This window comes from Cardiocondyla obscurior, linkage group LG01 (assembly GCF_019399895.1).
Source record: "Cardiocondyla obscurior isolate alpha-2009 linkage group LG01, Cobs3.1, whole genome shotgun sequence".
NCBI lineage: Eukaryota > Metazoa > Arthropoda > Insecta > Hymenoptera > Formicidae > Cardiocondyla > Cardiocondyla obscurior.
Window position 1 is genome coordinate 2,708,576 of NC_091864.1, and position 25,369 is coordinate 2,733,944.

The 25,369-nt window shown below is 34.5% G+C and overlaps 4 protein-coding genes across 7 annotated transcripts; 2 read left to right on the forward strand and 2 right to left on the reverse strand.

Moving 5' to 3' along the window:
* The first annotated feature begins 233 nt into the window (after positions 1-233).
* LOC139106308 (chaoptin) lies at positions 234-7,836 on the forward strand. The gene is made up of 8 exons (XM_070662955.1): positions 234-617; positions 1,644-2,257; positions 2,623-2,796; positions 3,278-3,396; positions 3,505-3,651; positions 3,811-4,881; positions 5,115-6,579; positions 6,678-7,836. The coding sequence occupies exons 1-8, from the start codon at positions 565-567 to the stop codon at positions 7,121-7,123; spliced, it is 4,089 nt and encodes a 1,362-aa protein (XP_070519056.1). The 5' UTR covers positions 234-564; the 3' UTR covers positions 7,124-7,836.
* LOC139106319 (uncharacterized) lies at positions 6,954-12,431 on the reverse strand. Of its 3 annotated transcripts, none has more exons than XM_070663005.1 (10): positions 11,882-12,431; positions 11,680-11,802; positions 11,277-11,440; positions 11,021-11,170; positions 10,892-10,952; positions 10,485-10,771; positions 10,262-10,393; positions 9,971-10,189; positions 8,666-9,790; positions 6,954-8,210 (listed from the first exon to the last, which is right to left on the reverse strand). In XM_070663005.1, the coding sequence occupies exons 1-9, from the start codon at positions 12,004-12,006 to the stop codon at positions 8,667-8,669; spliced, it is 2,385 nt and encodes a 794-aa protein (XP_070519106.1). In that variant the 5' UTR covers positions 12,007-12,431; the 3' UTR covers positions 6,954-8,210; position 8,666. The 3 variants fall into 3 exon arrangements, with proteins under 3 accessions (XP_070519106.1, XP_070519116.1, XP_070519096.1); XM_070663015.1 differs by lacking the exon at positions 6,954-8,210 and having other exon boundaries at positions 8,471-9,790; positions 11,882-12,275; positions 12,346-12,403; XM_070662995.1 differs by lacking the exon at positions 6,954-8,210 and having other exon boundaries at positions 8,471-9,790.
* A 658-nt stretch (positions 12,432-13,089) lies between these two features.
* LOC139106314 (FIGNL1-interacting regulator of recombination and mitosis) lies at positions 13,090-23,204 on the reverse strand. 2 transcript variants are annotated; one of them, XM_070662969.1, is made up of 14 exons: positions 23,079-23,204; positions 17,588-17,659; positions 17,314-17,457; positions 16,686-16,909; positions 16,442-16,596; positions 16,054-16,238; positions 15,810-15,955; positions 15,614-15,704; positions 15,364-15,544; positions 14,957-15,188; positions 14,382-14,709; positions 14,107-14,307; positions 13,610-14,020; positions 13,090-13,359 (listed from the first exon to the last, which is right to left on the reverse strand). In XM_070662969.1, exons 2-14 carry the CDS (start codon positions 17,657-17,659, stop codon positions 13,138-13,140), a joined length of 2,592 nt encoding a protein of 863 aa, XP_070519070.1. In that variant the 5' UTR covers positions 23,079-23,204; the 3' UTR covers positions 13,090-13,137. The 2 variants fall into 2 exon arrangements, with proteins under 2 accessions (XP_070519070.1, XP_070519081.1); XM_070662980.1 differs by lacking the exon at positions 23,079-23,204 and adding an exon at positions 19,099-19,611 and having other exon boundaries at positions 17,588-18,931.
* LOC139106394 (uncharacterized) lies at positions 19,734-25,325 on the forward strand. The gene is made up of 8 exons (XM_070663129.1): positions 19,734-20,049; positions 20,133-20,657; positions 20,753-21,337; positions 21,525-21,846; positions 22,969-23,302; positions 24,201-24,321; positions 24,473-24,639; positions 24,812-25,325. The coding sequence occupies exons 1-8, from the start codon at positions 19,867-19,869 to the stop codon at positions 24,873-24,875; spliced, it is 2,301 nt and encodes a 766-aa protein (XP_070519230.1). The 5' UTR covers positions 19,734-19,866; the 3' UTR covers positions 24,876-25,325.
* Positions 25,326-25,369: the final 44 nt, after the last annotated feature.

Here is a 25,369-nt window from a genome sequence, read left to right on the forward strand (position 1 = left end):
TTTTTTTTATCAATATTTTATATTTAGTAAGAATGTAATTCATCTGATATTTTGCGTTGTAGAGTGACGGTTGTTCGCGCAACTTACGAATTCTCCGTTATGTCGGGATCTGTAAATCCTGGAGAAGGGATAGCGGGCACATACCTCTTCTCTTTCACTCGGCCATCACGATTTTCCATTGCTCCTGTAGAGAAAGGCCCCAGTGTGCGATTGCCACTCGACGCGATTCCGTGTGCGTATTGCAATTTCAATATTTCCTTTTCGTTATAACAAAGAGAAGAGATATTAAAGTGCAATAATTTGTTTGTTAAAAATCACACACACGTACACACACCTTAAAATTAAATCCAAACATTGTAGAAAGTTATCTGTTCGAGCAATTTATGAAAAGAAATTGATGGCATTGATAAATATGCCATGATTAAATTCTTTCTCTTTTAATTTTTTTCTTTTTCGTTTTCTCTGTGCGTGCGCGTGTATCTTTGTGTTTGAACATAAGATGTGTCTATTGTAATTTGTGATGATTATTGGCCGATTAGCAGTAAAGTGAACAGATATCATTTGATGACTTATATATTTATGGCCAGCATCCGTCATCACGCGAAAGACGCGATGGCGTAAGTCAAATTTTATACTTTCTTTTTTCATCATTAAAAAAGTACATCGTAATAATATTTTTATACAATTATTAAAAGTTAGTACGCTTAAATTATAGTTTTTTTCTTTTTTTACAGAAAAAAAGTGAATTAAATAAATAATAATAATAAATTTATTTCTAATTAATTAGTTTAAACTTGAAATATTAAATTTTTATATCTGAAAGAGGAAGTTCAATAGATATTATTTACACACACGTCAGGAAATATTCTATTGTAGTTAAAGCAAATACTTCTTGGTGCATATCGTGTATAATATTAGAAAGAATGTTAGAAAGAACGTACGGTACATCGTATGAATTTTCATGTACGTATGATACCTAATACTGTAATATCACTAATACTTTCGCAAGTAGATATTTTTCGTGTCGATGAGTAAAATTATATCTAGAAATTGAAAAAAGAAAAAGAGTCACGCTTGTCTAATTAGAAATCGATTCTCACCGTTCTCATCATCAACGGAAACTACGTTGCAGTAGAAAGGAGTCCTACCCAAGGCGATGCTGCTTGGAATTACATGGTCTCTGACTCTCTGCAAATAGCATTTACCGTTATTTCAACTTACTATCGGGTCGAATCACATTCCAAGCTTCGAGAAAACGAGGAAACAAGTATATGTTACAGAAATTTCTTTCTGTATGATACATGAATATGCACTTGTTATATTTTATTCATAAATTTTACAAAAAAAATGTGTAGTTGATTTCTTCAATATAATAAATGTATTGAAGAATTTATATCGATATGTCAGGCATAACATACGATATATAATGTTCCGTTGAAATGAGATATATTGTTACTTATAATTGAACGTATTATGCGGAAAATTATATTATATGTTATAATCGCAATTAAAGTGTAATAATGTTTAATTTGTCTCGCTAAAATTGAGCGACGGCTATTATACAATTATTCTTGGACTTTATTACTATCTGAGAATCATATGTAGCATTTTTTTAATTATGTTTCTTTTCGTTTTATTTTTAGTGTATACGTAATAGCGGGCCTTCTCCTCCTGTCGAACGTTCTACCATCGAATCAATCACAATGGAGACCGTGCGTCGAATTAAAACGAGATCTCGTAATACCTTGCAAGTGCGCCGTATCTACGGATTATCCACGATCGATCGAGATGAATTGTGATCGAGTGATTTTCACGCGTGATGCGGTAAATAATTTGCGTGACCAACCGATCGTGTCGATTAGCCAAAGAAATTGCGGCCACCAGAGCTTGCCCGAAAATCTTATTAATTCAGATTTAAGTCTCAAAAGACTTGATTTGTCGGGCAACTCGATCTACCGGTTAATGGATCGCCTGCTACAGACTCAAAGTGAACTGCGCGAGCTGCGACTCGCCGACAATCTTCTCGGCGACAATTTAAACCCGATATTTTCCAGTAACGAATTTCACGGAATGAGAGAGCTCAGAGTACTTGATTTCAGTAGAAATGGTCTTAGGAGCATCGAGGAAGGGATTTTTAAAGGATGCGTTAACTTGGAGGAGTTGTATCTCGATGGCAATAATTTAACTACGGTACCCACCGTTTCTTTAAAGGGACCACGAGCTATCAGAGTACTCTCTTTGGCAAGCAACAATATCGGTATGTTTACGACCAGATCTTCCTTTTTGTTCCCCTTTCCCCATTGCGTTATAACTCTACGTCTTTATTTCTTTCCGAATCGAATAATTAATTTAAAAAGCACAGATTATACTACTTCAAGGATTTTTCTTAATATTCGATCAATTAAACTTACGTTAAAAGTATATATATTTTGTTATCTTTGGCATTAAGTTTACTATAAAAACTGTTACTGTAATTCCTAATACTTTAATTCTAGAAAAGAACTTTTAAATTTATAAATACATAGACGTAAATGTCATTATAATACATTTAAGCTTTTGTCACAAAGATTATTGCTTAATAATATTATAAATCTTTTATCTTTTAATTTATTGTTTTCATAGGTTTTCTATCACGAGATGCTTTTGATACTCTCGGCGAATCGTTGCTACAATTGGATCTCAGCGATAATGAATTATCACATATAGAAGACGGTGCTTTTTCTGGCATTCAACATTTGCTGTTTTTCAATATCTCTTATAATTCCCTTAGCCGTTTCAACAGCGACGTGTTTAAAGGTAAGATTACATATTATTTATTAATTATTCGGCTGTTTCAAATTGTAAATTGCAATAAATTTTTTTTTTCTTTATGTTAAACGTTTTTCGTTGGATACTTAATATTTATTTCGTTAACGTTCTTTAAAACCATCATTATCTTCTAAAAAAATTAAAAAGTAATAAAAAGTAAAATATTTTCGAATAAACCAAAGAGAATCGCGGCACGAAAGTCTTTGCGGAATGACCTCAATGGAATAATGAACTCTAATTCATGTTCTCACAAGTCCGATCCTCTCACAAGATTACTGCATTTTATAACAAGCCTGCACATGATTTAAGAATGCATTGTGTAAGTGTGTACGTGCGTCCGTGCTTGCATACTCTCAAAATCCTTATTCTAATTCTGTGTATTTCACATCACATGACAACGAAATGGAGAATTCAAAAGAGATGCAAGATTGTGATAAAAACAATGATTATATTATCTTAACGGTTTCAGACATTTCCAGCTTGCTACATTTAGACCTCTCAGCTAATTTTCTCCAAGAGTTTCCCACTGATGCACTAAGATACTTAAAGGATTTGAAATTCTTAAATATCTCCAATAATCTTATCACAGTAAGTAACTCCATATATAATGCTTTTTTTTTTTACTTTAATTTTTTACACAATATTATTTTAAATTTTAAATAATTGTTATATTGTATAATTTTTTTTTTTTCGTAGGAAATAGAACGGATACACTTATTAAACTTGCACGAATTGCAAGTATTAGATTTGAGTCGTAATAACATAGGCCGACTCGGAATCAACACATTTTCCAATCTGATTGCTCTTACGAGATTAGATCTGAGCTTCAATGCACTGCGCACGGTACATAATTATTTTTAATAAAAATTTGTAACATAGATAGTTGTAAGATTAAGAACCAACTTTATCAATTTTATTTATAAACTTATTTGATATATGCGTATGATTTATACACAGTAAATAATTGTTATATTCATACACTTACTGTATCGTTTGTTACAGATCGAAGAATCATCCTTCGAGGGTTTAACAAAGCTGAAGTGGCTATCTTTGCAAGATAACAACATATTATTAATACCAACTTCAGCACTTACACGATTACCATCTTTAGCGCATTTACACGCGCAATTCAATCGTATCGCCGCATTATCCACCGAATTAATTCGTGCGACATCAACAAATCTCATAACTTTAGATCTAACACGCAATCTGGTTCGCGAAATACCACCTAAATTGTTCTATAACTTTGAAAATCTTATTAGTATTGAACTCTCAGGCAACATGCTGTCTGTTATTACGCAAAATATGTTTGCTGGCTTAGAAAGTACTTTGCAAAATCTTGATGTATCATATAATAGATTGACAGCCATTACCGAATTGCCACTGAGAAGTTTGATTTCGCTAAATTTGGCAGGTAATCAGTTAAAGCGAGTATCGCCGGATACTTTCAAGTATTTGCATAGATTGCAGTATTTAAATCTCAGTAGTAATCCTTTGTACGGAGGTTTTCCGCCAGTATTTCCTTCATCATTGATCGATCTTGATATATCGTATACAGAGCTCAAGATTTTGCCAACTGTGCTGTTATTGAACCTTGAATTTTTAGAAAAGATTTCTCTAGCTGGAAATCAGCTACAAAAAATTGACGAAAATGCTTTTCAGTTTTTCTATAATCTCACAACGATTGACCTCTCGTACAACGCTATCGAATATATCGATAATAACGCCTTTGTTGGCGTCATAAATCTTTATTCGTTAAATTTACGTGGTAATCGGCTCACGTCGTTTATTGGGGAACATTTTAATACAGGCACTGGCTTAGAAATCCTTGATCTGTCTCACAACCGCATTAATCAATTGAGTCCGACAGCTTTTGTAATTCACCCAAGACTTAGACACCTCGACCTTTCAAACAATAGACTCGTTCAATTTTCCACCGACTATGTCAAGTCACTGCAATTTTTGGAACGATTAGACCTGTCTAAAAATATGCTTCACCATATACATGAATTTGCCTTCTCACAGATGGGAAGATTGCGTGATCTGGATCTTTCTGGCAATAGAATTGAATCGGTATATAAAAAAAAAGAAAATTATAAGATTAAAATCGAATGTTCTTAATCTTAGCATTCCATTCTTTCCGATCTTTAAGCTGCAAAGTAATAATTTTCAGTAAGACTGTAACTGTAACTGTAAAAAAAGATTTAAATAGTATTAAAACAGAAGGATATGGACGTGCTAAGAATATGAAAATTCGACTATAATAATTGTTAATAGAAAATTAATGACAAATATAATTATTATAGGTGGACGAATTGGCCTTCCATAATTCTACGCAGCTCCAAGTGTTAGATTTATCTGGCAACGTTCTCGAAACGCTGAACGAACGCACAATGGAAGGTTTACTTCGATTAGAATTTCTGAATCTACGTGACAATCGACTCGCCTCGTTGCCTGAAACCATTTTCGACTCGTCAAGAATTCATACCGTAGAGAAAATTGACTTATCTGACAATCGTTTTAACGAGATACCAATCCGCGCCTTGCAACGGCAATTATCGTTAATCAGCCTAAAGTTGGCTCGCAACCGAGTGGTAGAAGTGTTTACACAAGACATTATTAATAGCGTAAAAGAATTGGATCTTTCCGAAAATCCTTTGAGTGAGAAAGCAATACGCAGCATTCTGGGCGAAGCAAAAATTTTGCGCTCGTTGAATCTCGCAAATACGAGTATCAAGGCAATTCCGAGACTAGAAACGCCGTTTCTCAAGCATTTGAATATTTCGGCTAACTCAATCACCGACATCAAGTCGGGTATGTTGGAACGTACTACGTTGTTGGAGAGTCTAGACATATCAAAGAATCATCTAACAGATCTAACGAACTTAATCAAAACCTTCAAAAATTTGCCATCACTTCGGAATCTGGATATTTCCAATAACGAAATAAAAAGTATCAATGAAAGCAACTTGGACGGATTAGCTACGTTACGTTCTTTAAAAATGACGAATTTATTGAACTGCACTAGAATTGAGAAAAATGCATTTAAATCACTGACGAAATTGCGACTTCTACATGCTTATAATTATCCCAAGCTGGGATATTTCGATGTACAGGGTATATTGAAGAGTATGACAAATCTTGAGATATTAGATATCGAAATTAAAGATTCGTCGGTAGGTAACGAGCAGCTGTCAATTCGTATTCATCCTTATTTACGAGAACTGACACTGCGAGGAGAAAGACTGCGCAATATTCTTTCAAGTTCACTAGTTGGTGTACGAGGGCCAAAATTATTTTTGAGTTTAAAGGATACGTACGTGGATTCAATACCAACAGCTCTCTTTTTCCCGGTACCGCGTTCTACCAAGATTGAACTTAATGTCGCTGGTAGCAAGTTTACCAATTTACCGCCTCAATTACTAGCTGCCTTGGATGAACGTGGACCTGCCGTGAGAATTAGTGGATTAGATAGCAATCCGATTGACTGCACCTGCGAAGCGAAACATCTGTGGAACTGGCTTAAATTATCGGGTAACAAAGCACCCACTGTTATCTGCGCTAAACCCGACTATTTAATGGGTATTCAGATGAATAATCTCACAGAGGAGTATTTCTTGTGCGATCGTACGGCAACGCCTACAAAATTGCAAACGACAGAAACGACCACATCGTTAACGAAATCAACAACTTTAGAACCGGAGATTATCTGGACCGTTGCACCAACTACACAAACCAATCGAAATAATCACTACAATACAGATCACATAGGTAAGTCGTCAAATATCATATTTAATATCTACATATATATATAAAGATATATATTTCTTTTTTTTAATATATTATATATGTATATTAATTGGCAACAGGCACATCTACGATGAGCAACATTTCAAGTGCTGATGACACTCTGATTATCGGCATCGTCGGTAGCGTAGTAGCGTTTATAGCGATCATTATTATTACGATCTGCATTTGTCGACTACGTTGGAGTAATCAGATGCAAGAAGCAAGAATTGCAGCGATAGCAGCATCTAGCATTCACGAAGCGTCGATGATTCGACCGGCGAGCGTTTACTCGGGCAAGATCAATCCTCATGATCTTTACGTAAGCTCATACAATGGCTCATCTTTAGAACGCGGTGGTAACAATTCAGTTCCATCAGCCACTCCCGTACAAATGATGCCTCTTGCGCAACCAATACACATGATGCACGCTATGAGCCCACCCCCGCCGTCTTCGCAGCAAATTTATGGATATTACGATAATCCATCTCTCCCCGTGTACATAACGGAAAACAAATTGGATAGATAACATAGTTTGACGCAAGGTAACTTTTTTTTTCAAAGAAGAGAAAGAACGTAACCGTTATGTTGAATTTCCCTTTTCTACAAAATGTTACTTTGTTATTACGTGCTTATAAGTTTAGAAAGCCTTAAATTGTAAAAAGATTTAAGTTGATTTCATTCAAAATTCAGTATGTCGTTGAAACATTTTCTTATCAAATCAAGAATAAATTATGTGCCATTTAAATATGAATGTTTGTTACGTTCTTCTTCAAGTGTATATTTTGTGTTCGTGCGTGCCTGTTTGCGTACGTGTGTGTGTGTGTGTGTGTTTATGTGTGAGCTCGCATGTAGCAACGCAAAAGAACATTTATTACAGAATTTTAATTATTTCTTCATCAATAGTTATTTATACAATTAAGTTTTTTTTTTTTTAATTAAAACTGTAATTCTAACGAAATTAAATTGGTAATATTTTTTTAATATTACTAATTTAATATGTATGTACTCTGCAAAATATGTACTTAAGTTTAAAACAAAGATTAATAAAAATTTGTAAATATATTTGTACACTAATTAAAAATAAGATCTTACATAACATTTGTACTATTGAATAAATTAATTGTCACTTATTTAGTTACTTATTAAATAAAAAAAAAAAAGTTTAATTTAGGAAGAGATAAGTTAAATAATTTTTAAAAAATGTTTAATCTTTGATTAATAAAATATTTTAAAAGAAAATTCTTATTTCGTTTATTTAACACAAGTATTATTCTATTTTTATTATCTCCAAATGTTTTAAAAAAATTCATTCGGCAACACAGCTGGTGTCGATCGGTGCCGCTAAATGGAAAATACTCAATATACATAGCGCCGTTATTTCTGTGTGTTCTTATTATTTAAATAAAACTATCTAACTTGACACGTTGAGAATAATAGACTATATCGAATTTACACGTTATTGAATTTTCCTTACGTTTTTAAAATTTTTTTTCTGCAACGTTACACTTGAGATATATCCAGTAATACACACGTTTATGTACACGCATACGTATGCACACACTCACATTCACAGAAGACATGATATAGAGGAAATTAATATAGCGTATATTTCTCTGAAAAATAAAGTATAACTAAAATATAACAATCTATAATCTAATATTTTATTTAAAATTGTATTATGTGCGATCTCGAAACGTTATACGTATGGTTAATTGACTTTAAATAAAAAAACTTTAGACTATTTAAAACAAAATATCTTTTAGCGCGAAATACTGTAAGAAAATACAAAAATATAAAAAAATTAATTTCTTTAATCTTTCCGAATACATACCTTTCCTTGAGACAATTTATAAATTAATGTAAAATCTCTTCATTTCTTTTTCTTTTAATCTCTACTCTTACTTTTATTATGACTTTATCAGTCTTATTCTCATCATTATATTAAAGCAATTTAGCATACGTTAATTATAAATAATCGTTCATTGCAAGACGATTGAAAGTTTTGTTCCCTTAATTTTAAATAAATTTGAGATTGTCAAACGTATCATATTAGTAAAAAAATAAAAACCTTATACTTGAACATATTGTTCGTCGTCTGTGTCTCCTCCATTGCTAATTTGTTCCAAGGAATTGTGTAATTTTACTTTTTCGTAATCAGTCTCCGTCTTCTTTTTACTCTTTATCTTTTCATAACCGTCCGCATTTGTATCCGACGCGACATTCTGCACTTGCTCGTACGGGGGTTCTTCATTTTGCGCGACACTTAAATATTTTACACTTTCATAATTCGGATCGGTGTGGTTCACAGATTCATAGTTAGGGTCCGTGTCACTGTCACTAGGCCGACAAACGGATGCGTAATTCGGCTCGTTCGTATCATGTGGCATGCTTTCGTAATTTGGTTCCGAGTCCGTATCCTGGTCCAATTCATCTCGTCGACGCAATCGCACCTTCTCATAACCAGGATCATCGCTGCTAGCGTTACTCACTTGTCTGTGCTTAAACGGCGTCGAATATAATGTGTCTATTATACTTTTTGGAGGTATCAAATCGTTTTGATAGTCATTCTCTCGCGAATACTGCGGACGCGACGCCTCGAATTTGAAATTAGACGAACTCGGGACGTCTTTTGCCGCAGAATTTCTTTGATCGTTGTTAATGGCTTCATATTCGTGATCATAACTTAAAAGTGGTGGAACGTCCGCATCAATTTTGGACAACCTTAAAGAAGTGGAAGTGTTACTTTCTGTATTAAAATTGTTCGCAACAGAATTAGTGGAATTAGTGGAATGGTGTGCGAAATCAAGTTCCTTCTTCTGTATCTCCACAGATTCGTGGCTGCACCACGATGCACGGCTGATTTCTATAAGACTGAGTTTTCTACAAGCGATCGTTTCGTGTAGAACGTTGCTAGAAGTTGAATAAGGGTCGTATAGATAAGTCTCGATAAAGGTCTTCTGCTGCTCTTCCATCTCTCTTTTCTTTTTCATCACTTTCGCATACATATCCTCGAGCGATTTGCCTGCCGATAACGAAGATTTTGATTTTTCATCATTTTTATTTTTTTTATCCATCGACGCGTACCCTTCCAAAGTTACTTCAGGTGGTGGTGGTAAAGGAGAATTTGCCTGACGTTTCTCAGGTTTAGGAGATCCAAGATTAATAATAGAGCTATTAGCACTCGACGATGATGCTGAAAAGAAAAGAAACATTTCTGAATAGCTGTACTTTACAACAGAGACATTGATTTAAACAATAAATAGTTTTTTATAACAATAATTGTTTTTTATAACCATTTTTTTATAACAGCTTTTTATAACAATAATTTATAACAAAATTTATAACAATAGAGTATTACAGTGGAGTTTATTACCTTGCCTGGAATGGGCGTGCGCCACATGACGTAAACTATCGACACTTGGTGGTTGAGGTGCTGAATGCGTTTCTTCCGTGCGCGGAGGCTGACAAAATACTATTTGTTCGTGTTGCATTTGCCTTTGGATTTCTGATGCCATTGGTTGAATTTGCGCGTATGTTTCGCTCCCACTAGTATATACCTTATCTTGCTCATCAATCGCAGCATACATCTCGTCTATAAAATATCAGATTAATTTTTTTTTTTTTTTAATTACATTTATTGTACAGTTATATTTTCAAAATTTACCTGAATCATCAGAAACAGTAGCATAATGAGGATCAGTAATTAGTCGTGTAGATTGATTTTGTCTGTACGTTGCTTTGGTCTGTGCTATTATATTAGCTAATGGTTCTCTCACACTTATACTTGTATATCCTTCTGTTGTAAAAAGGTAAAGATAACATAAATTCTAAAGTATAAAGTAGCAAAGAAAAAGAAATTCTTTCAAATTGTATTATAAAGTAATTACTCGAATCTTGCGAATCTCCACTGAAATGTTGTTGCAGACTGTTCTGTCGAGAATGCGGCGGATGTGGTAAAAGTAAAAGAGGTGGTGTCATATAGGGCAAATCTTGATTAGCTTGAACACCGCCGGAGATAGCATTAGCGGCCTGTATATCGTAATGCGTCTCGGGACTAAGAAGCGAATTGTGCGAGGAGGATCGTCGAGTTCTCGGTGGCGCAATTGGATTCCCATCCGTTTGATCCGTTGATGTCGACGGTTTTTCAATATCCGCGACTTGGTTAACATTACTTCTGTAAATTACAATGTAATTAGAAAAATTTCGTAAACAAATATTACATATTCTCTGAGATAAGATAAAGATAAAACCACGCGAGAGAACATAAATCGTAAGTGTAGTAAACAAATAATACCTATTTATTTGACTAGCCTCAGTCTTCTGAACATTTTGAAGCTGCGCATACGGATGTTCAGCTAAAATAAATTAAACTGTCATTAAAAAATTAAAAAAGTGCGAAAAGTTTAATAAAAACTTTACGTACTATAGTCAGAGCCGGCAGATGCAAATCTTGCAAATTGACGAGAGCTATCTCTCGAAAGCTCTTGTGGCAAAGAGCATCCTTGCACAATTCTTGCATTTTGCGTCTTAATTTCCTGTGTTTCTCCCTCTCTTTCAGACGCCTGTTCTTGAGCTAAAAGGTACATTAGAAAATCAAGTAATAGAATAAAACAAAACTTAACAATTTCTCTTTAGCCTTAATTATTTGTACCATAGTTTTTACCTTAATTTGATATTACCTTCATCTCGAACTGTAGCATACACATATTCACTCTGTAGGTTTATAGCATAAACGTCTCGAAAACTCGTAACGTCGAAATCTGGTAACCTTGGTACACTCTCACGTTCTTCTCTGCTTCTATCGTTTGGAATATCTGGAAGACTTCTATTGGCACTTGTAGTCCTATATATGCAAATAAAAAATAAAAATGATAAATACATACATATCTATATTATATGCTGGCAATAGCATATATATTTATTTCTATTAAAAACACATCAAAATATAATTTAAGCAACAAGTAATCTTCAATCTGTATTTTATCATAATTACTAGGACAAATTATTTAATAAATTATTTCTTACAACAAATATATTTATTAAAAAAAACTGCATATAAAAATTAATTCTTTAAACACAAACCTCCTTCCATCATTGACATCCTGCTGAACAATCTCAGATATATCTAGTGTCAGAACTCCATTGAAATTATCTGTTGCAGAATTGTTTATTGTCACCATCCCAGCAAGGCCCAGAAATTCATTCCTGTGTACAAAAAGAATTTATTTGTTATAATACAAATGTTAATTATAGCTGAGAAAAATAAACAATTATATACTCTTACTTATTTTCATTTCGTCGACAACTGCAGATACAAGCAGCAACAAGACCAAGAAACGATAGAAGCGCACCAACTGAGACAACCCAATAACACCAAACATACTCCTCCTCAAGAAACGAACGTATCATATTATAAATTTTGTGCAGGGCGTGTTATCGTCTTTTAAAACGGTCGTAATCAAGAATGATATCAGTCCAGCGCAGGTAACGTAACCTCAATGCGACGTGGAACACACCCAAAAGCACTATTATCCATACCGTCTACAACATTGACTCGCTTCGGATACTTTACGGTAATGTTTCTCGTTCGAATAACCCACATCTGTATTTAAGGTGCACTTTCTTTAAGATTTTTATGCAAACATCTGTTCCTTTCATCAATCTGATACATTTCCAAGCTGTAAAAAAATGTTTAATACAAAGCTCGCTAACCTCTAATTTTGTCACATTTACATAAGATTTTTTTACAATTTTTTATTATTTGCACTGACACACACACACACGCGCGCGCGCATATATATATATATATATATATATTTTTTTTTTTTTAATAATTTTCTAATGTAACACAACAAAAAAACTCATAAACGTCTCGAGAAAGTTACATTATCATACTATATCGATATTTGATGATGCGAGTTATGAATTTTTTGTTTCCACATTTTTAAGTTATTTTTCACAAAAGCAGGATTACATTTTTTAATAGTTTTTCTTTTTAATTATTTCTACTTATATTAAATTTTAGGCAAACAAAGAAAATTATTGCCCTTATGTTATTAAAGGCGCCTTTTCATGGAACGGAGAAAAGTGAGCGCACAATCCAAGTTATTCAAGGCCGAGGCGGAATGGATTCTGCAAGCAGACTAGGCAATAAGAAAGAATTATTGCCTCCAACTTTGTCGTATTTTTTTTTTATTTAACTATATTAGATTTTATTTTAAAATGTCTGATTTATCGTTTAGGCGTTCCTCGTCTACATGTATTTTATTTAATTTTACTTTATTTTATTTTTATTTTGTCGTATTTTATTTTATTTTAGAATGTTTGATTTATTATCGAGTCGTACTATTAATCGTTTTTTATTTTTCATATCTTAGATTCTTCGTTCAATTATTTGCCATTTTACTTTATCATTATAATTGGAACATTAATTAATTATAATAATTTTTATATGATTACTTAATTTTATTTACAGCTAAAATATATCGTATGTTTGATATTCTAATTATGATTTTATTACTATAATTGTTATAAAATATGTTAATTTAATGTGTTTTTATTTTCTTGAACTCGAACAATTTTTTCGAGAACAGTTATCAATCTCCTGCATGTCGTTTCGCTGATAACAGCCTGATTTTCTAATACCATAGTTAATTCTTGATACAGTTTTTCCGCTTGTTCATCTAGCGTGTTTAATATCGGCACAGTGATTTCACAGGAGTTCTTCTCTAGCTTTAGTATTTTTTCTTCTCTCTCGGATTCCTGCGTTTATTAACATTATTAACATTTTTAAATATGCATTTGATATTGTTCATATATTATTTAATAATTTATTTATGTATAAAAGTATTATTGAAAAAAAATGCATACAAATCTAAATAATATTGTTTGAAAGAGAATATTTTTCAGGACGATGCATTTTCGAGACGTAAAAGAATTTTACGTTATATGGACATTATTATTAAATAATTAATTTTTATTCTCTAGTTCGAAATTTATTTATCATACTTACATTGTACTCATGGCATTTATGTTCATTATTACGATTTTGAACACCTTGAGCCAAGTATTTAAGATAATATTGCACGTTTATAAAACCCTTGAAGATGTAATATGGTTTGGAGGATAAATAGGCTTGCATAAGACTGCTAATACTAGGTTTTTTTGCCAAAGACTTCGCTATTTTAGCAACCAGTTGCTCTGGACACACATGTCCTACATGCTCAAAAGTCTCCAAAGCTTCTTGGCATACCCAGGGATTCTCATCTTCTATTAAGCAACTAAACAGTTCAGTCAAAATAGATGCAATGTTGTGAGCGTCGTAACGACTAAGAGCCTTAACATTCTTTCGTAGAAAATGGCAGATCTTGATTTTGCCTTGAGGAGGTAAGTAAACGCATGAAGTTACGACAGATATTAGAATCTAAAGTCAAACAAACACATATGTAATATTTACTGCCGTTAATAAATAATTATATAGATGTAAAGTTTTGTTATAAATTATCGTACCGCACAAAAATTATCCTGATGAAAATAATTGACATGAGTAGCGTTGAGCAAAGTAACAACCAAATCGGTTAATAAATCTAGTTGTTTGCCCTCACACTCAATAATTGTATCAGCAACAAAACTCCAAATTTTAGTTAAGACAGTGATAACATCCTTGTTGTCATTATAATCCACCACTATTACTGCAAACATGTCTTGCATCTAAAAATCAATAAATACAAAAATTAAAAATTTTTAAGCATTATAAAAATCTATTATATTTAAATATGTCTTACAAGGCGTTTCCAATTACGAACAGAAGGATGTTCCTGTAAATCTAAAAAAGCCTTCGGCAAGTCTTCAACTTTACTTTTTAATCGTTCCGATAAAAGACATCTGGGATTTTTTATTAACAAATGCATACTAGATATATAATAATCTGCATCTAGATCGATAAGATTGTCGAAAAGAGTAGATTTCATATCTTCGTTTAATAAATCACATAATCTGACGATTATGTTGTCTAGCATGATTGCTTCTATACTGTCACGTCGTTCTACCATAGCAGTAGAAATTTTCATTAGATGTTTAACGTGATCGACACACAATTGCGAAGAGCCGAGCCTTAAATAAACAGTATTATATAAATAATTATTTATATAACATAAACATTTGATTGATTTAATTTTATAAAATATTAATCAATGTATCATTAGTTTAATAATTAGTTATCTATCTCATTAATCAATAACAAAACATGTAACTATACACGTAATATTAATACTTAAATAAATAATTTATTAAAGGTTACTGATTGAGCTTTTGTTAATTATTAAAGTTAATATAATTGCAATTGCTCTTATTTGATTACCTGCCAATAAAGCACCAAACATCCGAACTTAACAAAGAGCACCAAAAATAACCAGACAATAAGTGCTTTAACAGAAGCAGTTCGAGTGCGTGGAAATTTTCTGGAAGAATTTGACTGACTAAGTTACAAATGGATACCAAAGTTGCCTCGTAAATTCCAACAAATCGTGATTCTACGCCAATTTCATGAACTTCTGGCAATTGCAGATCTCCGGCGCAGATTTCTTCTCCGACTGTAATCAAAAACGAATTAACGAATAAGAGATGAAAAAAGCATAGTTCTAATTAATATAATACGTGCGTAATTAGTTTATCTTATTTTAAGATACTTCTTTAACCTTGTTAAAAGAAATAAGCGGTCGCGATTATTAAAATTTTTTTAGTTTTTTTTTTATTTATGTTACTTACGATATTCTATATACGTGAAAGCAACGTCCAAAATCGAGTCCGAGTCTAAAAACCATTTGGAATGATGTTCGAACGTCATGCCGTTTAGCTTCTTCATAATAGCGATTGTTAATAAATGATAATTTAATCTTCGTGTATATTGATCGTGTAGAACATTTTGCTTTCCATATTCAAAATATATCTAAATAAAATAAAATAAATAAAATAAAAATAACTAATTATTTTTATCTTAACAATTACAATCACATACCTCCTTAAAATCGTCATGGCTAAATATAACATTTAAAAAAGACGTAACGCCAATCAAGATTTTTTCACTGCTTTTTATTAAACAAGAACGTCTATAAAAAAAAGTAATAAGTTTAGTATTATCTGAATGTTTATACTGATTTCATTATACTATAATAATTTAAAAGTTTATGCAAAATTTATAACAAAATTATCACCTGTATATTTGTGTTAGAAGTTCTATTAAGTCTGACATCATCTCACGTGTAAAAGATTCGCTATAAGAGGATGTCAATTTTTCAAGAATCCTCAGCAAGCGCATAGCCACCATTATATTACGTTCCGCATTTTTATCATTTTCATCCTATATAATTATACATTTATTAATTACTGCCATTATACAGAGATAAAGATCAAGAGGCACAGTAGTAAATTATACGCATACGTATAAACATTATATACCTTGGTAGCAATTAACAAGCTAGATACGGTTTTTGTTATGCAAACGAAATGCGTCGTGATATTATATGATTCTATTTGATTTTGGTGAACGATGGCCAACTTAGCAAACATCTCAAACAATTCAACGAACGTTTTGGAGTCCAATCCATTTGCAATAGAAGCAATGTTACCGTACGCATCAATTACTAAAAAAAAAAAAAAAAAAAAAAAAAATAATTATAATTATGCAAAAAAATATGTTTTATTAATAATATAATAGAATATCAAATATGCATGAAAAATATGTTTCTACAGATAACAAAAATCTTTGAATAGATTGACGAGAGAATAAAGTTGGAAATAGTTGTCGGGTTAAAGAGTCGTTAAGGAATAATAGGATCGTATTCACCTTTCGTCAACAGCTCCGATTCCGATTGCACATCCGTGTCGAAGACTATTATATCGTTCAAAGTGGCAAAGAATAGCTTTAAGACTGCGCTTGCATTCGCAAACAGATTTTTCAGTTCCTGCATTACACTATTCAATAGCGTTCCATATTTTGGGCTACACAATCATCAATATAAACATTCGTTTATTAATCTCTTTAAAAAAATGTAAGGTACGTTATTAAACAAAGCGTGTCTGATAAATACCTGGCTTTGCAATGTTCAAAAATTAGTCTCGTCGTTTCTGGTAAAGTATCGCATAACGATGCTGTTGAGGCAGCTGGAATTTGTTCATACATGGAAATACGTTCTACGCACTTTTTCCAAAAGGCTACAAGTCCATTGCAAACTTGTAACTTGTACTTGATACCATCGAGATCATCGGGCCTCGCATTATCGTCAGTTATTGTATCATCTATGGCTTTGATGACCTTCGATCCGTCATAAAAAGAAAAGAAAAATTAGAAGATTATTTCAATTGAATAAAAATGATAACTGTCGTACTTAGTTGAGTTATTTTATTATTATTAATCTATGTCAGGCGCGAAAGCAACTTTGCAAATCGATCGGTCGTTATATTCCTCGTTTAACATTAACGTTCATTTCTTTCTGTGCCGCACGCGATGCAAATTGTTATTTATTGAGTTCGAATTGGAATGGTATATATCGACGATATTGACTCTGGTTAACTCACGCAGCATTTAGCTTGTAAAACTCGTGACTTTTTCTGTTCTCTCGAAGGAAAACCAACAAAATATATTGAGCAGTTAACGTTAAGATACATTTGTCACGTTTCTGAGTAAGACGTAAAATTTATTTATATATATAAAATTACCTGTGCCAGAAGGTGCTGAGCTTTCGGTAAAATTTTTTCGAACATTCGCTCAAGTGAATGAATTGAACATATGGAGAAACATTGTTCCATTGTTTGCAGTAAGCATTCCGTATCGAGAGTAAGACTTTCATCCTCCAGTAGAGCGTAATAATTGAAAGAAGCATTTATTAAGGATTAATCATTTTGATAAGCTTTATAAAAAAAATAAAAATATGTATAAAATCGTTTATATTCAATTTTCAGTTTTTTAATCGTTCTGTATATCAAAGGATATTTGCAGTCTCGATACTTTGCTGTCGAAGTCAAGTGATTCGGAGTCGGAGGAAGACAAAATACTCTCGTCCATCTGAAATGTAATATTCTATAAATTAAGTTATACATTTTATCATTCTAAAAATGAATATGTAAAATTATTCGCTAATAGCGTATTTTCGCAACAATTTCAAATGGATATCGATCAACCAGGAGGATGTAATCAGACCTAATCCTCCTTCTCCCTTCCGCTATCAATCCTAAATAATAGGTAGAAACGGGGCAAATCGAAAATTTCTTGGCAATGCTCGAGGTTGCCAAAGTTTGCTGATAAGGACGTCAATTAAGGCAGCTCCGAGCTCTAATCGTCGATTCGGCAAAAGTTTCTGGCTGTAATTTCTGCGCCATCGCCGGCATGCGAAATTGTAACCCACTTCTCCGAAAGATTTCACCGATCAAATCGATATATAAAAGCGATTTTCCGAAATTTTCCTTAAACGTTTCAATCGATCAAACGAGTATTCTTGTACATCTAGTACAGAATAATTTGTTCTATTTTTTAAATAATACTGAGAAAAAAAAATGAGATAAAAATAAAGTTAACAGGATCAATAAAAAAGCGTCAATAAAAAGGCCGAAAATTATTGAGAAAAGCTGATGGAGGAACTTCCTAATGAAACAGATCGGAAAGAAGATGGAAAAAGAAAAATACAACGACAAAATAGTAGACCGAAGAAAAGAACTGCAGCGTATAATTGATGGGTCGACAGAGAAAAGACATCTCATGGGTGAGAAAACGAGTACAAAGTTGGTTCTCTTCCTCAACGAGGCAAGACCACGCGAGTATGAAAAAAGGGGGAAGGAAGGAGGGAAGTCGTGGGAGCAAACGAGCGAGAAAAGAAGTCGATCCGCGCCAGGAATTGGAATGATCGAGCTGTCGGACTTGCCATGGCAACTGCGGACAACAAGCTGTCAGATGATGGGCAGAGTTTTGATCAATAACACCGGCAGTGACTGGTTGCCTGCCGGCGGTTCTCGAGTTCGATATACGGAGTCGCGCGAACAGTGATTTGGACTCCAAACAACAGCACGTGGCTGCCGAGTTGTAGTAAGGACAGCGGGTGGCGAAGGGGTTAACAGAGGGTGGTTCCGACACGTGACGAAGCGGCGAGCAACGTGTACCAGGCTGAGTCACGGAGAAATGGATTTGAGCGATGCGATTTTCGATCGAGAGATGCTAATTTTTCGTCCCTGAATTACTGAGCCCGAGACCGAGCTGCCAGACGGATCAGGAGTGCCGCTGACTACTTATTGCAATACCGAGGTTTCGGTATTTCGACACATCTAGTTGTTGAAACAGCCTGACCTACAAAATACAGATACAAGATAAGAAAAACGATGAAACCTTTTAGTTGACAAAAAAATATTTTGCATTATTTTAAAGAAAACATATTACAATCGTAATATAATGTACTCTATAATTACGTTGAAACTATATCGAACTAAATCAAATAATAAGAAATTGTTTTTTACCTGTTATTATGAAAATTTTTTTTAATACAGCTTTAAATACAGCTTTACTATACCATTTTCTTTAATGCCTTTATATAACAAAATTGCTTATCATTGCGAGGGACCTTGAGCAATTAATTTTCATTGATACCTATGCAGTAAAAAACGTGCTTAAAAAAGATTAATTAAAAATTATAAAATAATAAAAATACTTGCCTATTCACGGCACTCATCTCTTTAAAACGAGTAGTGTCTACATTATTTTTTTCAATAAAAGCATCTCAATCAAATTAACTGAAAATTGAGGGAAAATATTCCGCGCGCACACAGAGATATGAAGATGTTACATCATCGTGACCTCGAGGGCAACGTATACGAAGTGAACGAGGAGTTCGATCACCCTGCATGGTAGCGTTGAGAGTGATTGTAATGACGGGGGTTAATGGTACCAGCACAACTGTAGTATTTGCGTATTGGTTCCCGTTCAAGGCAGAGACAGGGAGGAGAGAGCGAGAAGGAAAGAGCCAATACATCCACGAACGTATTTGTGAATCTTGGTCTTGGTACACACCGAAGGTTGGTGGAGGGCAATGGATCAGGATAGTCAGTCAGTCGGCGCCTGGTCGTGGCGTCGGCAACGTTCCCTCGAGCCCGTACCTGAAGAAACATATCAACGAGTTAATCTCTGTCTCAACGAACAAATGAATAAATAATAATAAATCTTGAGCCGGGAATTTTTTAAAAATTGTCGAAAGGATAGACTGACAATGCGAAGACGGTCACCCGAAGATGTCTAGCGGTAGAAGAGCGACGCGGCCTATCAGGCAGCTGTCGCTGCAGCAGCCGGCACCGCGTCGACAGCACATAAGACGGCAAAGATCGGCGGAAGACGATTGCAGCAAGTCCCTACAGATCTATGCGAATCCGATCGCGCGTGGAAGATTAGCCGCGAATGCGACGGAGAAGCCTAAGGTGTGGTAGTTGAGAAAACTTTTTTTAATTTTCGGTGTTGTTAGGAAATAGTTGTATCGTTCACATTATCATGTAATCGGTAGGTACGAATCGCCTGGGGCGATGATCGTCGCGACAGTCTGGCTCAGGTCGAGGTAGTGGCTCGACAAATTCCAAGTCGATCCAGGCCAACCACAGGTCGGTCTGGCAGGGCCTATGCCACCACGGAAAAGGCGTCGATTCTTTACTCGCGACAGGAGCTCGCCGAGAGGCTGCGACTTGCGTGGAAGCATCGCGAGCAGAACAAAGCAAACATCGACATTTTCCTGGCACATGGCGTGGGAGTAGAAGAACGTTGCGATTCTCAGTTATCAGTATCTACCCCGCCGACTCCACTCTCCAGAAAAGAGCTTCATTCTATTCAGGATGAGAAGAAGGCCCAGAAAACTCCAGCGGCTGCATCCATGGAAAAACGAGAGAAAGAAACGCGTCAAGACAACGATAACAAAGATAGAAGATTGAGCGCAAAAAAAATAGAAGCTACGTTTCAGATGATGGAGAATGATCTCTTGATAAAAGAAAATGGAAAGGCAGCGGAAACCGTGACAAAAGAAGAAAAAGACAGCGAGGTACTTGAGATAATTATACTCTGCTTTTAATAATCAAGCTTTCCAATGCTAAATAATTGGATCGATTGGTTCGAATGGATTGTCGATTTTTTCAGAGTTCAAAGCACGAGAATCTAGATATCGAAGAAGAGGACAAGAGAAAGAAGACGCGTATAAATATCGACTGCACGAATCTTCATCTTCCAACGAACGACCAGATGCAGCCGTCGATCGCATTTTCCTGCTCGAAAGTGACGAACACGATGACGGACTCGACCAAGACCAATGCCGATTTCTCGTTGGCAAAGCAAAAACGTGCAAGCTTTCACAGCGGCACAAATCGCGCTTTTCTCGTGCCGATGGCGGAGAAATCTCCGAAAGTATCGGAGACGAGGAATAAGCTAGCGCCGGTAAAAACGGACGAGATCAGATGCGCTTCGGCTGACAAAACCGCAACGAGATCGTTGATCGACAAGAGTGCCGTCCTCACGAGAAGCTCGTCCACAGCGAGTCTGGAAAAAGCGAGAAGAACCAATTCCGCGCCACCGCAGAGGCGAAATCTCGCATCTGCGACACGTGTACAGGTGAACATCGTGATCGACGCGCCTGGTCTCGACGAGGCGACAGGTCAATTGATCGTTTGTAATAAAATGCCGGAAGAAAAAGAAGTCGTGGAAAAGTACGAGGACGGCGTAATGAAGGTAAGGGATTTCCCGGGCTTTTATCGTAGTCTGGAGAGACCGGGAATTCACTATCGCGCTTCATAGATCAGAGATCTTTCGATAAACAAATATTTCAAAGGTAAATTGATGATAAAAATTAAAAAAAGAAAAAAAAAACGCAGTCGGATAAAAAGAAAGATAGGAATCGGCGGCAACTTTTCCTCAGATATCGCGAGGGGAGCGATCAATAAGATCGGCACCTCTCAAGAGAAGATCGAGAAGCGCGAAGAGACGTTTCCTCGCTTCGTCGGGGTTGAGCAAGGATGAAGATCGTGGCGGGCGAGGGAAGGCCTTCATGGATCCTAAAACGAGCGACGTGGTCACAATGGTATCGCTAGTCAGCTCGGCCGACAGTGACAGCGACGTGGAAAATTCGCCAGGCGATGATAAGCTTATCAACGAGCTGCGCAGCAAGCTGCCCACCACGCCTATCATTAAGACGTCGATCAACCCCAATCCTGGCACGGCGAGAAAACCCATTAAATCAGGTAAGATGCTCCCTATTTAAACAAATTTAAATGTTTAGTATATATTCACCGAAGTTATAAAAGTTCAATAAATCAATCAATAAATATAAATTTAATGACTTCTTAGCAATCTAACTTTGAAATCTGCCACCTTAATCGAGAATAAAGCAGCTCTCTCGTGTTTCGCGCATCATAAATTATTTATCTAGCTGTGAATTGATAACATCTAATAAAGTTTATACGGGTGCGGCAATGAGTCAGGTGGAGAGGCGTAGACCTATAATTGAATTGACTAATTAAGAGAGACACGAGACACGCGAGCCGTACATAGTCGGAATATTTCCGACTTACCAATACAATGCGCTTTGTGCGCGTTTACTTTGCGATCAGTAAAAATTCTTTGTATCATTAATTTGTAACAAGTAAATTCACTTAAAATACTTTCCATAATTTGTTCTGCTCTTGTTCTGCATAAATATTCTTTCAATTTAAATAGTTTATAATTTACAAGCAAATTTAAATGATCATAATTATTCAGCAACCATTTAAAATTAACACAAGGATTAATTATATAATAAAAAAAAAGAAACAATATAAAAATAATTAATTATAATTTGAATATTATATCAGAAAGTAATAAAATGAGAAACGTATGTATATATAATTCTTTAGATATTGTTAATTTTGTAATTATGTATTATAATATTGTATCAAAATTTATTTTTTCAGAAATAAAGCAGATATAAAAAGTATTATGTCCTGTATCTATTATTTTTCTACGTAGAACCATTTTTTTATGTGCACCTATTGATTGTACTAACAAATGGATCATCTCCGATATGAAATCGTGCCGTTTGCGTTGAAACATCGCGATTCCTCGCGTCAAAGAAATATACCTATCGTGTACAATTGAGTTTCAGCTTTTTATAAATATCATAATCATAGATATCGAGTCAATTAATCGAATAATTCGGTTCTACCGTTATTCAGTAACTGAGTATCAGTCCAAAAGTATCTCTCATCGATTTATTTTCGCGAATCAAGTATCGAGCTTACTCTTTGCTAAAGTCTTTGGTCTCAGGGAAATCAGATTGTACTATAAAAATTACAATTTACAAAGTAATAGATTAAATCGCCAAATAGTTTCCTTCCAGAGGAACTCGTTCGACGAGGAACCAACGAAAGAAGAGAAGCGAATTGTCAGCGACATCGTTCAACTTCCTCGTTTCGGCCTCGCCGTTAACGTTACTCACGGCAGTCCGGATGTCGACGAGCAAAACAGCAGGATTGTCGTCGATAGTGTCGTCACGGTGCCGATGCTGGCTATCGATCCTGTGCTAATTCCGCAGGATGATGAGAAGATACCGGAGGTTCCCCTGACTGATCGCGAGAAGAGGTGTTTGGCGGTCCCAATCGGCGATCTGCATGACAAAAAAAGAAAGCTGTTACGAACACGTAGCACATCAAGTCGTCCGATGTAAGATTTTAATAATGGTATTAAGCATTTTTAATCATTCATTAATATCTCGCTATTTCAGCCTGTCAACCATTATTCATTACTTAACTATGATTTAAATAACAAAGATTTTATTATTTTCTAAATTATTTTTCCTATTAGAATAAAAGTAATTTAAAAAGTTATTAAAAAAGAAAACATGTAAAATTACAGAAATAACATAAACTTCTAAAAGAATTGATAAAGCACACATGCGTGCAGAGAAATCACTAAGTGAAGCTCGTCAATTTGCAATAATCGAGCTATCATCGTATTCAACTTACATATAAAGTGAAGAGAAGAATGGAGGGATGAAAAGTTCGATTAGCTGACGATTTATGATATTGATGTCGAAAAAATAAAGTGGGACGATGTAACGATCTCGGGGAAAGAAAAAAAAAAAGAGAAGGATGTGAAAGAGGAAGGGGTTGGTTGGTAACGGGCTGGTACGGCCGTGAATGTTCGCATCCCGCGGATCGTGGTACGTCCTTCGATTGGTGCTTCCGCCAAACTTCGATTATCATATTCGATGTCATCCGCGACGCCGTCTTTAGCTTAGAAAAAGCTCGGAAATTGATTTTAAGCTTGGCAATTTCTTGAATATGCATTCTCGCGATTTTCCATTTTATGAATCGACAGCTTTCTTTTTTCTCTTAGATTTCCATTTGCAAAATATTTTCTCATAATTCTTAATTAAAAAAAAAAATAATATAATAAATTGTTTAGCTAATTTGTACGATAGAAATGTGCTCAAGACGCAAGTTTACTGTAATTTGACGATCTTGCAACTTTATAATTTCACTGCATGTAATTATATTACGATGGTTGCACAAGAAAGGGAAAACTAAGCAGAAAGAAAATGTGTTTCCGATGTTTACAGAGTAACAGAACGGACGAATAATGCGCCGGTGGAAATAAAAGAGCAGAGAATACCTCTTGCGATACCGCGAGTTGATCTCGTTGCGCTTCCTGCTTCGCCAATCGACACATCACTTTTAAAAGTAAATGAATCACATTATTATTAAAGCAAATTTTATATAATATATAAATGTATATAATACAGTATATACATATTGTTACTGATATTATTAATGTAATTATAATATTACCTACTTTGATTATTTTCAATTCGATATATCTTTGGCGTAAAAGCAGGTCGAGCCATTTCCTAAAGAGACGTCACCGATAAAAGAAACGTCACCAAAAGTGATGCTGCCATCGGAGCCACATTTTCAAACGACCAAGGAAAAAGAATGCTGGCATCTTTACAGGCGGATGTGTGATAAAGGCGTCTGTGTGTCTTTCGACACTGTCCTCAGGTAACAGATTAGTCAATTATCTGTCAAATTAAATCCAATTAATAGACAGAAATTAATTAAATTAAAAGAGAGAGAAAATAAAGTGCAAATATTTATATTTAATACTTGCAATTTATAGAGGATGTTCATGTGTGTGCGTGCTCGTGTAAATGACTAAAGAAATGTATTTCAGAGGTATGCTAACGCCCACGGAATATCGCTTGCGACAGAAGGAATGCTCACAGGACTTGCAATGATATTTCAGAAGATATTTTGTTACGATATTTAGATACTTTTTTAATGGACTGATTACTATTATTTTCAATTGGTTATCAAGAAACGGTAAGCGATAAAATACACTATCATATACATTTGATTTATATATGTAATTCATTAATTAAAATTATTAGCTTATTGTTTTAATACTGTACAATATTTCCTACTCATTATTTCATATATTGATTTCAATTAATAAATTACATATATCTCTGTATATTTTATACAGCAAATTCAAATAACTTATTGTTCTTTTATCAATGCGTATAACCTAATGATTCTAACGCATATAATTAAGTTATCAAAATGACTACGAGATAGTCCTAAATTATTAATTATCAAGAGCAAACACCTTGATGATAATAATTAATAGTGACGATAAATTAAGCGCACGTGGTAAAGCAATAGGCGAAAACCGAATTACCTGAAATTAGATGGTTCCTATTAAGCTTTAAATAAAAACCAACTGCCTCAT